The sequence below is a fragment of the Giraffa tippelskirchi genome, chromosome 10 (genome assembly GCF_054371585.1).
Source record: "Giraffa tippelskirchi isolate mGirTip1 chromosome 10, T2T-mGirTip1v1.2.pri, whole genome shotgun sequence".
Taxonomy (NCBI): Eukaryota; Metazoa; Chordata; class Mammalia; order Artiodactyla; family Giraffidae; genus Giraffa; species Giraffa tippelskirchi.
In genome coordinates, this window is record NC_137284.1 from 102,228,217 (window position 1) to 102,241,733 (window position 13,517).

A 13,517-nucleotide genomic window follows, 5' to 3' on the forward strand; every position below is an offset into this window, starting at 1 on the left:
AGAATCCTTGCAGCAATTTATATTCTCTTCATCAGATCTCATCAGCCACTGCTCTGTGGAATAAGACATAGGTAATAGGTGCAGCAAGTGACCCCATACACATGTGTATTGCTTGCCCTTTGTTGTGTGAAAGATCAGGGATAGGCATTAAAAAAGGACAGGGTAGCCAGGTAGTTGAATCTGTTAAATATATCTGTCTTGATTTAGATGGCAAAAGAGAATAAAAATGTTCCAAAACAGCCATAAATTTAAAACCATATGCTTCCTTAGAGATCTGATTATGGTTCTCATTTCTCCCCCTGTAGGGGAGAGGGGGGATTTTGGAAGACAGCGCCATTATTTATGGCAAGAACCAAGTGATGAATATGCATAGAGACTTGGAAGGGTCTGAGCCCTCCTAATGCTCTACTCTCCCTTCCTCTGCTTGATCCCTAGACTGAAGGAAGCTACTGACCAGGACCACACCATTTGCTAATTTCACATTTTGGGGATGTTAGCTGTGTGTTCTCGGCCTGAGGCAGCCAGCCATTTGATTCTATCATGGGCACCAGGATATTGAAATTCAGAAGCTTGTGGTAGCTGGTACATTAATGTGGGGGCAGGGGTGATACTCATTTTATTTTTTTTTAATATAAATATTGTAACACATTACCTTGAAATGACTTGAATTAGTGGCTGATCAACAGCATTATTTGTATTTGCATTAAATCCAGGTGTCGCTGCAATTTCAATTGCAAGTTCTGCAGGCATTGTGAGGTTTTCTATTCCTTTGTGAACCAAAGAATATTCAGGTTTCACTCCCTGGGCTCTCTTTTTGTGTTTTGGATTAGGTTTATAAGAGCATAAAATACTAAGCCTTCTAATGGATTGTTAGCACTCAGAATAGTGTTCATGTATGATGTGAAGTAAATACTATGACATAAAACATGAAAAATAATCTTAGGTACAAATACACAGAACATGTTAAGTCAGATTTTTTTTCCTTTTAGTGTTCTTGTTTCTACTTTTTAAAGTAATAGTTATGATTTCATGGATATGGAAACTTTCTAAAAGTTAATTTTTTTGTGTGTTTGAAAATGTATGTTTTCTGCTTTTGCACATTCTGCTTTCCCAGCTTTGTCAGAAGTGAAGCAAATGTTTACTGTCTTGGATGCTCTTCTAATTTATATATACAGTTTTGATATCAGTGAAAAGCCTAAAAAATTTTGAGTTTAACCCTTAGGACAAAGAGCAGCTAGAAAGGTGACAAGTCCTTAAATATTAATTAATTCTAAAAATATTCAACTTCTTTTCTCTTGTAGTGAGAGATTTTTCTTGAGGCTAAATAGAAACGGGCTTCCCAAAGCCCCAGATAAACCAGAACGACACTGCTCTCTCTTCGTGGTAAGTGTATCTTGTTTTATCAAGGAGGCAGATTCTTTCTTAAGTACTTTGTCTTATTTAAGAGAGTAAGTTATTATGAGAGAACATAGTGGATTCGCTGAAACTTTGTAAATAACACATAAATTACAGTGAAAGTGGTATGAAAGTGTTAGTTGCTCAGTGGTGTCTGACTCTTTGCCCATCAGGCTCCACTGTCCATGGGATTTCCCAGGCAAGAATACTGGAGGAGGTTGCCATTTGCTCCTCCAGGGGATCTTCCCGACACAAGAATCAAACCCAGATCTCCTGCATTGCAGGAGATTGTTTGCTGTCTGAGCCACCAGGGAAGAGTGTAAATTACAATAATGCCCTGAAATCTGAATGCCAGCTTTCACAATCACACCTTTGTCCCTTCAGTATGTGTGAGAGCCTGTTCTCTATGGCTGAATCGCAGTGTGACAGGGCTCAGAGTGGCACGTGGTATTTAGTATGTATTTAAGAAATATTTAAAGAATGAGTGAGCTAGAGACTGAAAAAAGAATGGGCTTTTCTTTTTTTATGTCTTATTTGATATCTGTAGGCTTACAGTAAAGTTGATCACAGTGGTATTTTTAGAACAGGATTTGAATTATGTGCTTCTGCTCCAAAAAAATCCCTTAAGAATGCTCATATTTGTCTTTCTTCTGTTATTTGTTAAAACAATGTGCTATGCCCTTAAGTGCTTCTGCCTAAAGGATGAGTTCTACAATGACCAGACTTTGTTTTTTGGTAGGATTTGGGTAGCAGCGAGCTCAGAAAGGACATCTATATCACTGTGCACATCATCCGAATCGGTAGGTGTGACACTTGTTGGTGTGATAGGAGCGTGACGGAGAGAATTGCTGTGAGGTTTCTGTGTACTTGTGATTTATGTGCTGTCTGGATCAAAAAGAAGTCCAAGCAAGATCTGAATCTAATATTCGCAGAATTTGGGATTCTGGTCTCCCCAGACTCTCACACCACCATAAATACAGTTTGTTCTCTCTCCATATAAGTCATTAGTTAGTTTGCTGCATTTCATTTTGTTTTATTGGACTTTCTAAAAATATTGGATTCCTACACTTGGTATTTGTCTACTCAAATTCTAATTTCTGTTAACGGCATACATTAAACTTTTAGGAGCTAGATTTTCTACGCCTTTATGAAAACTTTACACCAACTGGCATTTCCCAAAGTGTGGAGGGCTGCAGAGCATTATTACACAAGGTGCTATAAGAAAAAGGCTATGAAAAACTGAATGCTGTATATATATTTTTCACTTGTATAATTTCATCAGCTTATTAAAGAGTCTGAGAAATCCTACAGGGAAGAATAAAATTGCTTCTCTAACTTTGTTGACCCTAGCTGTCTCCAGATTTGATTTGACTGTGGAAACACTTATATAATGTAACACTTACTAACCTCTTGCAGAACACACTTTCAGTGTTCTACGATGCCCTTGCACATCAAAACCAAATTATGGTCACTAGGTTTACACATATAAGACCTCTAAAAGCAGGCATTTTATGGCAGAGGAAATACATGGTGGAACCTAAGTCATTTCTCTAGGAAAGCTAACCAACTGATACTGAGAACCCACTCCCCCTTCCTCACTAACTGCTACACGACGTGCTGAAGAAAACTTCTGCAGGATAGTAATATCTTACCATGCAGTCCTGCATGGTGACTTTTTTTTTTTTTTATGGTTTTTATTTTATACACATGATGACCCCATTTTGCATTGCTGCTGCTGCTGCTAAGTCGCGTCAGTCGTGTCCGACTCTTAGCGACCCCATGGACTGCAGCCTACCAGGCTCCTCCGTCCATGGGATTTTCCAGGCAAGAGTACTGGAGTGGGGTGCCATTGCCTTCTCCATTTTGCATTGAGAGAGACTATAAAACATTGTTTTAACAAAGATTTTCTAAGCATTTTTTCCTCATAAAATTCTGCTCTGAAAACCCATTTAATTTTATCCTCTTTTTATATTTGAGGGACAGTAGAAATAAATAAATAAGTGAACTGTCTTTGGTTTTGTTTTAATTTTCTTTTTATACATGAGTATGGGGTATAAAGTGGAAAGAGTCTTTTAAAACTGGAAAAGTTGTAATGCATGTTTCTGTGTATTTATGAGATAGAGCATCTGTCTGTGTCCAGGATGGCAGGGGTGCAGTTTATGTAATTCTTTGCAGTTTTTTAAAATTTATTCAGATTTGTCACAGCAGTTGTTAATGTAAAATGTGATTTTGGATATCTTCATGTAAACATGGATACAATTTGAATATAATCTTCTACAAGGTTGAGATAAAAAATAAACCACTTTAGCTTTCAGAACTTTTAGAAAAGTATCTATAGGTTTTTGGTGGTAGAAAATGATCACATGTCTTGCTTGCCCATGGGCTGGGCAGCTCTGTCCTTCACTCCCAGGATACAGCTGAGGAAATTACTGCATAGTATTACCCATCACAGGGCTTCCTTTCAAATACCTCGCATTTGATTAGTGGCTGTATATTTTACTAAGCTATTTATGATCATTAAGTCCTCAGAATGAATGTTGAATCCTAAATTACCTACCTTCCTTCCCTAAGCTTTGGTCAAATTAATTCTATATTGACATTACTGCAAAAACTTGCCTGATGATCAGTCCAGTAATAATGAAGGTAAGAAACTCAGAAAAGTTAAGATTTAATCTGCTTCAGTGAAATGAAGGAGTGGAAGATCCTTGTCTGTCAGAGACAAATAGAAAAAGTATTCTAGAAAGAGTAAGAATTTTTCTAGAATATTCCTTGTGTGGACTTAATAAGATAAGGGCACACTGACCTGCACTGGCTGCCGAGAGCTGGAGTAACAGCATCTGCCCTGGAATTTGAGGGCTGGTCTTTGATTGGAAAGAAGGGGAGGAAATAAAGAGAAATAGTTTCCCCACACTAGATTCATGAATAACTGCATGATTTCTATTTAGCAGTGATTGGTTCAACTTGCGACAAATCAGATAATGGCCATTCATAACTATAAACGGCAGACCTGAACAGAAACACTTATATTGCTAATTTATCAGCCCAACAAACTTAGTTGGTCTTTTACAACATTCGTTTATACCCACCACACAACTTTGAATAATTTTAGGTATACTTATCCCTTTTTTATCATGAACAATCATTATAGGCTTTCACCATAAAACAAAAGTATCTCTAATGTATTTTCTACCATAGGGAATACCCATTCCTCTTACCAGTATATTTATAATTATTGAAACTATTTGCATATTCACCCAACCAGTAGCCCTAGCTATATGACTAACAGCTAACAGCTAATATTACAGCTGGACACCTACTAATTCATGTAATTGGAGGAAAAACCTTTGCGCTAATAATTATTAGTCCTACTACAGCCTTCGTTACATGTATTATCCTTGTTTTGCTTACTCTTCTTGCATTCCCAGTCGTAAGGTTCCCGTAGTCACCCTGTTAATAAGCCTGTAGCTGCATGACCCCCTGCATGTGCCTGCCTGTGCACTCAGTTGTAGCTGATTCTTTGCAACCCCATGGATTGCAGCCCGCCAGGCTCCTGTGCCCATGGGATTCTCCAGGCAAGAATACTGGGGCAGGTTACCATTTTCTTCTCCTGGGGATCTTTCCGACCCAGAGATCAAACCCACATTTCTTGCGTCTCCTACATTGGCAGGTGAATTCTTTACCACTGCACCACCTGGGAAACCCTGTACCTACATGGTAATACCTAATGACTCACCAAACCCATGCATGTCACATGGTAAACACCGGTCCCTGATCTCAGAGGAGTCCTCTCAACTCTGTTTATAGTGTTGAGTCTAGTACATCATTCCATTGTAAATCAGCATTCTTACTATCCTTAGGCCTGTTAATCAATGTATTAGTAATATACCAATGAAAATGAAACATCATCCAAGAAAGTACATTTCAAGGCTGTCACACATTAATTATTCAAATGGGACTTCAACCGGGAAAAATCCTTTTCATTATGTCAGAAGTCCTCTCCTTTTTTTCGTTGTTTCTTTTGTGCTTTTTACCACTGTTAAGTGGTATTCCAGCTTCTATTTATAAATATTACTCTGAAGTTGATATATCAGAGGGGCAATTTTCCTTTACTACTGAAGATTGAAAGCCAAATTGAATACTGCCATTCCTTTTTTTCTATTTAGCACTGGATTTGGGAAGTACTAGAGCCATGCAAACATGCTGTAGGAGGACTTCAGTCAGATGAAAACAATGCACAGATCTGTGCCCTAGCATCTGGAAACAGACGGACAGATTTTTCATTATTTCTCCTCACATTAGCTGGTTACATTACAGCTCCAGTGTGCTTTTTGCTTTCAGTTTTCAAAATAACCTGTTGGTAATTACATGCAACGATACATTAAAACAGTATCTCAACCACAGATTTAAAAACATCTAACAATTTAAACAAGCAGAAACCATGTCAGTGTTAAAAAAGGATCCCTGGAGATCTCAGCCTGCACACTGAGTCAGGAAAGAACGTGCTCATTTGCTCACCTGTGCTTACTTGCTATACCTTCAGGTGATCTCAAATCACTTCTTTTCAGAGGTGAAATGTTTGAAATCATTTTTTGAAATATGGAGAATCTTACAAGTAGAAAATGAAATAGGCACCCCTACTGCCTTTTTGGATGCAAGCCTCCTGGGGTCCTTCGGAATGCTTGGGGAAGGGTACCCACACAGGGGCTCAGCTTCAGGCTTCATGTTTTATAGGTAATAGCCAATGGCCAGAGTTTGCACCACGTGCCCAAGGTCACACAACTATGTGGTCTGAGGGGAAAGTTCAGAACGGAGGCAACAGTTGCCCCAAATCTGCATCTTTACCATCACCCGTTACGTTTCATATGGCTTATGTTATAGCTGTGTGTGTCTCGTCTTAAGCTGGATTAATCAAATGGCTCCTTGAACTAGGTGTGCTTTTAATTGAACAGGTCGAATGGGAGCAGGAGAAAAAAAGAATGCCTGCAGCGTCCAGTACCGGCGACCCTTTGGCTGTGCAGTTCTTAGCATTGCTGACCTGCTGACTGGAGAGACGAAAGATGACCTCATCCTGAAAGTGTACATGTAAGAAGCTTGCACGTGATGTGGGCTGGGGTGGGCACGGGGGTACATGGGGATCCTATGTGGTGAATCCTGCTTTCTGTGGGTAATGGAAGAGCCAGGGATGGGCAGAGTTTATGAGCCATTCCTCAAAAACTTAATAATCTCTAGGCCTACTACAATTGAGCCTACAAATCATTATTTGCCTTTCAGAGGAATTATGAAATTTGAGAAACAAAAAGAACAGATAGCTTACCCACTGGGTGGACCATCCACTGCATAGAATGCCTCCCAAGAATTTAAAACCTGTTATATCTTTACCCTCAGAGAGTTCATTTGTTCTTGGAAGATGAAAATAGTTTTTAAGATAAACTAATTAGAATTAAGAAAAAGGAAGTTCAGATTGAGTGATTCTCCTCTTACTTCATGTATTATTAGTTTCTTACATGGTGGTTTAGTCGCTAAGTCGTCTGACACTTTGCAACCCCATGGACTGTAGTCCACCAGGGTCCTCTGTCCATGAGATTTCCCAGGCAAGAATACTGGAGTGGGTTGCCGTTTCCTTCTGCAGGGGATCTTCTCAACCCAGAGATGGAACCCGGGTCTTCTGCATAGCAGGAGGATTCTTTACTGACTGAGTCACCAGGGAAGCCCATTTTAGGGCTGCCCTAACAAAGCACCATAAACAGGGAGGCTTAAGCCACAGACATTTATGGCCTCACTGTAATGGAAGCCACATTTCCTAGATCACGGTGTTGGCTACACTGATTCCTTCTGAGGGCTGTGAGGGGGGTTCTGTTCCCTGCTTCTCTCTCCTGGTTTCTGGTGTCCTGTAGATGCATGACCTGATGTATGCCTTCATCAGCACATGACTTTCTCCAGGTGTGTGTATCTGTTTCTGTGACCACATTTCCCAGTTTTATATGGGCCTAGTTAGTTATATTGGGTTAAGGCCCACCCTAAACAATGTAATTTTAACTTGATTTTCTGTGTTAAGACCCTGTTTCCAAATAAGATCCTCAGAACGTGGTTTATGCATCTTTTGAGGGTCAGTGGCAGCAGATACAGTTCAGTTTGAACATTCCACGAAGAAAATCCACTTAATGTATTCTACATCCTAAGGTTTTAAAAAGGCACATGGTTTTCGATTGCCCTTCCCTGAGCACCTCCCCACAGGTCTGACAGGGGAGAGATGACACACAGTGACATCCTCAGAGCAGATGCACTGGGGGATGGGGGACCTGGGATCTGCATTCCTAGTTTGAGGACCACACTACTGACCTCCTCTGTGAGTGAGCTTGCTTTAGTTACCTGTTATGGCTGTTGCAGCATGTGCCAATGGTCTTTCCATATGTGGAGGGAACCCACGTGGCCCACTACCTGTGGGACATATACTTCAGGTTGCTTTTTGACAACAGCTGCAGGGTTTTTTGAATTTATCCATCTTCTACCCGGAGGCCTTGGGACCTGCACTACATGTTTGCTTATCAGTTGACAAAGATTCACTTATAGCCTGTGGTTTAGGACTAGGAACTCTCTTTATCTCTTTTAAGAGTGATAAAATCTGTGACCTTGATATTAAACTTGAAAACTTGTGGTGAAACTACTGGGTAGTAAAGCATGCTACTCTTTTATCCCATGGTGGAGCATAAATCCAGGAGAGTCCCCTTTCTAAATTTTACTGGTGATTGTGAAACATAATTTAATTGCAACAATACTGATGATAATAGCCACCATTTACTTTGTGCTTACTATGTGCAAGGAACCATGTTAATAAAGCACTTTGCATGTGTCATGTCACTTTATCTTCATGACAAACTCATGAGGCAGATGCTGTTGGCTCTGTTTTCCACATGAGGGGACAGAGAGGCTAAATAGCACCCCAGATCACCTGACTAATCAGAACAGGAACCAGCTGTGAAGTCAGGACTGCCTAACTCAGAACCTGAGCTCTCATGTTACCAGGTCTTACGTTTCAGGGTGTTATTTCACACCACTGTCTAATGATGTGACAATGATGCTGTTAGGTGACCTTGCTTTTTAAGAAAAACTAAAATTTCTCACAAATGCAATCTCATTGTTTCTTTGAGTGATCTTTCCAGGTATGTGTAGGAAGTGTTAGATTTATCTTGTTAGTGGGAAAACTGAGGGACCTGGAGTTTCTTGCATCCTTCTTGATTATGCAACCAGCCAAGGAAGACCCATGAATTCCAGTTCTGTGGGTGATACTCACTCTCCTAAAATTAAGTTGTACTGCTCTTTGTGGTTGTTATTGTCTGTTTTTTCATAAATATCAAATAAGGTTTGGAGTTATTCTTGCTGCAAGAGAGATCCCTTAAAAATTACAGTTCAGCAATTTATGAATCCCTTCCAGGATGAATGCTAGGCAGTCAAAACAGTTATTGTAGATGAAAAAGAAACTACAATTTATGGAAACATTTTAGAGGAGTGACTGTTAGAAACAGTTTGGAAGAAATTTCTATTTGTTAAGGTGACCAAATCCTTATCCCAAACTGGGACTCAAACAGAGAATAGCAAGAAATACCTCATCTGAGCCTGGAAGATATTTCAGTCATATACTTTAGAGCTTTTATTTTATTTGAAGTTTTGTAGGTTAAAAGCATGAATTCTGGAGTCTCTTAACTATTTAATAGGAAGCAAGCTATCTTTCTTTCTTTCCCACTGAGCTGAACTAAGAAAACTAGGAGCAGGGTGTACTAAGTGGCAGTTTGGTATCTTACAGCTGGACAAGTGGAATGGTTTTATTTCATCTTAATTTTCCAGCCTTCTCAGTGTCAGTGCTCCTATTTGCTATCCTACTGTTAACTGGTTCAAAAATAACCTCCATCAAGTTCATCCTGGAAAAGCTTATGGCGGTGAAATAAATAAATATGTAAGCACATTGTGAATTATTGGCTACAGATGAGATCACAAGGAAAAAGTCTCTATAGGGTGGAATATTTTGATTGACAGTTACAGAATCTTTGATAATCAGGACTCTTGGGAGAGAGCCTTTGTTGCTGGTGAAAGACAGTAGTGAATTTACAAACACATCAGATGAGGGAGGGTCTCCCCAGCCTAACTGGGGGAGTCTCAGCAGTAAGGAGAGAGCAGACCCAGATATTAACAAATCATCAGGAGTAACAGTCAGAGGGATATCCATTCAGTCATTCATGTAGCCAGTATTTCTTTAAGCACCTACAGTGTTCAAAGTACTGAGGGGAATGCAGGTATCTACCAGTCCTAGATCCAATTGTCAAGAATCTTCAGAGTCTCCTAGATGAACTCTGCCGTGTACACAAAGATAGCACGAGCTGGCGAAAGACAAGAGCTGAAAGACTAAGATACAGTTGGCTGTCAGAGTGAGAGATGGAGAAATGCCTTTTGGCCTAAAAATAGAAAATCTAGAAGAGTTACCTTAATTACCCTTCAGTAAATCCCACCAGGTTTTTGCCAGTGCAAGTTGTGTTAACCTCAGTTGCATTTTGATGCTAGCCAACTTGGTCATGATATAATAGATGAAGATTCAATAATGAGAAATAACATTTACTGAGCATTTACTTTATGCCAAGGATTATCCTAAACCCAAGCTTGTTCAGTGTTCTAGTATATTACCCCCATTTCACAGATGAACAGATCAAGGCACAGAATAAGTAACTCACCCAAAGAACATAGCTCAGTTAATAGTGAGGACCCAAATCCAGGGAGTCAGAATCTTAGCCTGTACTTCCTTCCACTGTATGCATTGTTCTCTGAGCTTCTCATAACCTGAATTGTTCATCTCAGCCACTTCATGAAGTAGTTGGTCATGCATTACCAGATATGGTCATTCCTGCTTATCTTGGGGTAGCTAAGCCAAGCCATGCTCTCTGTGTTGAGAACTGCAGGAAGGTTTAAGGAAGTACATTATAGTGGTTATATGAAAAGGGGCAGGTGTGTAGTAAGGTCATCTCATGCATCATCAAAGCTTAACAGAGTGGCCATGATTTCACAGGTGTAATACAGAGAGTGAGTGGTACCAAATCCACGAGAATATCATCAAGAAGTTGAATGCACGTTATAATTTGACTGGCTCCAATGCAGGTGAGTATATGGGTCTGTCTGACTCCCTACACTTTTCATTTCAGTTGCTTTGTTTTATTTGTCTGTGAAGAAGAAAACTTTCAGCCCTTTGTTCTTCTCTACTCACTCCCTAAAAGTGCTCAGTCAGCATGCTGGTATGTCTCCTTATTGTATGATAGATTTGTAGCTATCTAAAAGATATATTCTTTTCTGGTTTGAATCAAGGTAGAGTATCTGAGTTTATTCTCTAGTCTTGGGATCTCCAGGTTGTTGCAGATTGCTGAAAACCAAATGACAAATATGCCTCGGTTCATGACAGTTGTGTGGAATGGGTTTGATGAACAGAAATTTTTGTCAATAAGGTCCAAGAAAAACATGCTTCTCTGCCTATAGCTGTAGTGTTATATAGAGAAGAGCATATGCATGCCATCCAGCAGGAACTGTAATATGATATATATATAATACAAGTGGTTTAAAACACTGAGTGGTTTAAATCACTCAGTTGTGTCCAACTCTTTGAGACCCCGTGGACTGTACAGTTCATGGAATTCTCCAGCCCAGAATACTGAAGTGGGTAGCCTTTCCCTTCTCCAGGGGATCTTCCCCATCCAGGAATCGAACCAGGATCTCCTGCATTGCAGGTGGATTCTTTACCAGCTGAGCTACCAGGGAAGCATATGTAATACATCAGGTGGCGCATAGTCTTAATACTAGTAATATACTAGTATTACACTATAGCATATGTAGATTATATAATACATTGAATGACATCTTTAAGTTTGATCAGTATACAAAACATGGTGAATATTATTTGTTCCCTGTCCCACCTTCAAACCCATGTTGAAGCAGAATAAACTATGCAGTTGTGTGCTTTAATTAAAGAAACTTCTAAATCAACTGGTATTTGAACTGAATGCGTTGCTTTTTGTGGCTGATTTTTAAAGTACCCTGAATATAGATGGTTGTGTTATAGTCCAACTTGCCTGGCAATTAAAAGACCCTGAATTTAAATTTAGACCACCTTTTCTTCATACCTGTGTACATCTCACCAGGCCAAGTGAAAACGTTAGTCACTCAGTCGTGTCCAATTCTTTGCGATCCCACGGACTGTAGCCTGCCAAGCTCCTCTGTCCATGAAATTGTCCAGGCAAGATTACTAGAGTGGGTTGCCATTCTCTTCTCCAGGGGATCTTCCTGGTCCAGGGATTGAACCCAGGTCTCTCACATTGCAGGCAGATTCTACTGTTGCTCAGACAATAAAGAATCTGTCTGCAGTGCAGGAGACCCTGCAGGGTTTGATCCCTGGGTCGGGAAGATCACTGGGGAAGGGAATGGTTACCCACTGCAGTATTCTTGCCTGGAGAATTCCATGAACAGAGGACCCTTTGCATAGGACGATCCCACATCACCAGCCCAAAACAACCCACAAAGTAACTGCAGACAGAAGCTCTGTGGTTTGGTCCCATGAGAGCCGTAAGTATTCACAGCTCATTCATGCGGCAGCACTTCAGGCCGTAATGAATGGTGAGGGCAGTTGGCTCTTCAGTTTCCCAAGAGCCGGGGAGGGAACTTGGCTTCCTTTGATCCACACAAAACCCTCCATCTACCACTAAATAAACAAAATACTTGCACTTGCTATGAAAGGTAGAGTCTCTGAAGGACCAGGAGATTTTAGTGAATATAACTTGAAATAAGAAGACTACCTCAGAAACTGCTGTGTACACTTGTCTTCAATTTCTCTGTGAAAGAATTGAAATAGCACTTACTGTGTAGAGACCAAGCGATTTATTTTAAATGTACTTTCAGTAAGATGGTAGGCCTAGTGCTTTTTTAAAACTTATCTTGCCAAATTCATTGGCAAACTTCTAACCAAATTCATTACTTTTGACAGACTTTTTGGTATTTCTTGATGCCATGGATTATTTTTTATCATTAAATGTGTTTTGTACCTGTGATGTCCACCTTGATAGGTACCAGCCACCTGTGGCTATTGAGCCTTAGGCATGAGGCTGGTAGAGCACTGGGATTGAAGTGTGAGCACGCATGCTCCGTTGATCAGTTGTGTCCGACTCTTTGCGACCCTATGGACTGTAGCCCGCCAGGCTCCTCTGTCCATGGGATTTTTGCAGCAAGAATACTGGATTGGGTTGCCATTTCCTTCTCCAGGGAATCTTCCTGACCCAGGGATTGAACCCATGTCTCCTGGGCCTCCTGCACTGCAGGCGATTTCTTTACTGCTGAGCCACTGGGGATGTCATTACCATGTGTAGTACTTGTAAAATACATACTTGATTTTGAAGACTTGATACATATATAATGAACATGAAACATCCCTTTAATAATATTTATATTGATTATATGGTCAAAGGTAACATTGTGGATATATTGGTTTAAACATAATATATTACAAAAGTTAATTTTGTTTCTATTTTTTAAGTGGTTACTAGTCACATAGGTGGCTCATATCATAGTTCTATTAGGCAATGCTGCTCTAGACTCGATTTAAAGAATTTCCTTTTTGAGCTCTTTTGATGCCTCACATTCATTATGCCTTACTCCTTTGCTTCTGCCAACTGACTTTGGGTGGAGAAGTTTGTAGCCATTGTGTATTTTTTTCTTTCTCTCCCAGAGTCCCATTATTTTTAATTTGCTTGTATTTGCCTCCTACGTGAATAAATAAATATAAAACTAACCCTGACTTTCTGATTTTTCCCATGTAGTCCCTTCCCTCCTTACCATCATAGATGCAGTGTTGACTAAGCAAAGTGTGTTGATTTGCTCCAGTGTACTTGTTTCCAAACTGCTTGTCAACTCCCAGGTCTTTCCTCTTTCCAGTGTGCCTTACAACTCTTCTGTTGTTGGATCCTTTGAATTTATCATTGTCCTGACTGAAGTGATGCTCAGTGGCCTCTTGAGTCATGCTGAAGTACTGGATAATGGGTTTTGATTTACTTATATGTCTGGATAGATTCCTTACATAATTGACCCTATATCTTATGAAA

The 13,517-nt window shown here is 40.0% G+C and overlaps 1 protein-coding gene across 2 annotated transcripts in view; it reads left to right on the forward strand.

Moving 5' to 3' along the window:
* The window catches only part of DOCK4 (dedicator of cytokinesis 4), a 482,101-nt gene that overhangs the window by 247,854 nt on the left and 220,730 nt on the right, over window positions 1–13,517 (forward strand). For both annotated transcript variants that reach the window (XM_081537146.1, XM_081537147.1), the window contains 4 exons: window positions 1,302–1,383; window positions 2,135–2,195; window positions 6,345–6,477; window positions 10,448–10,536. In XM_081537146.1, the coding sequence (XP_081393272.1) occupies window positions 1,302–1,383; window positions 2,135–2,195; window positions 6,345–6,477; window positions 10,448–10,536 (365 nt within the window). The remainder of the gene's footprint in view (window positions 1–1,301; window positions 1,384–2,134; window positions 2,196–6,344; window positions 6,478–10,447; window positions 10,537–13,517) is intronic.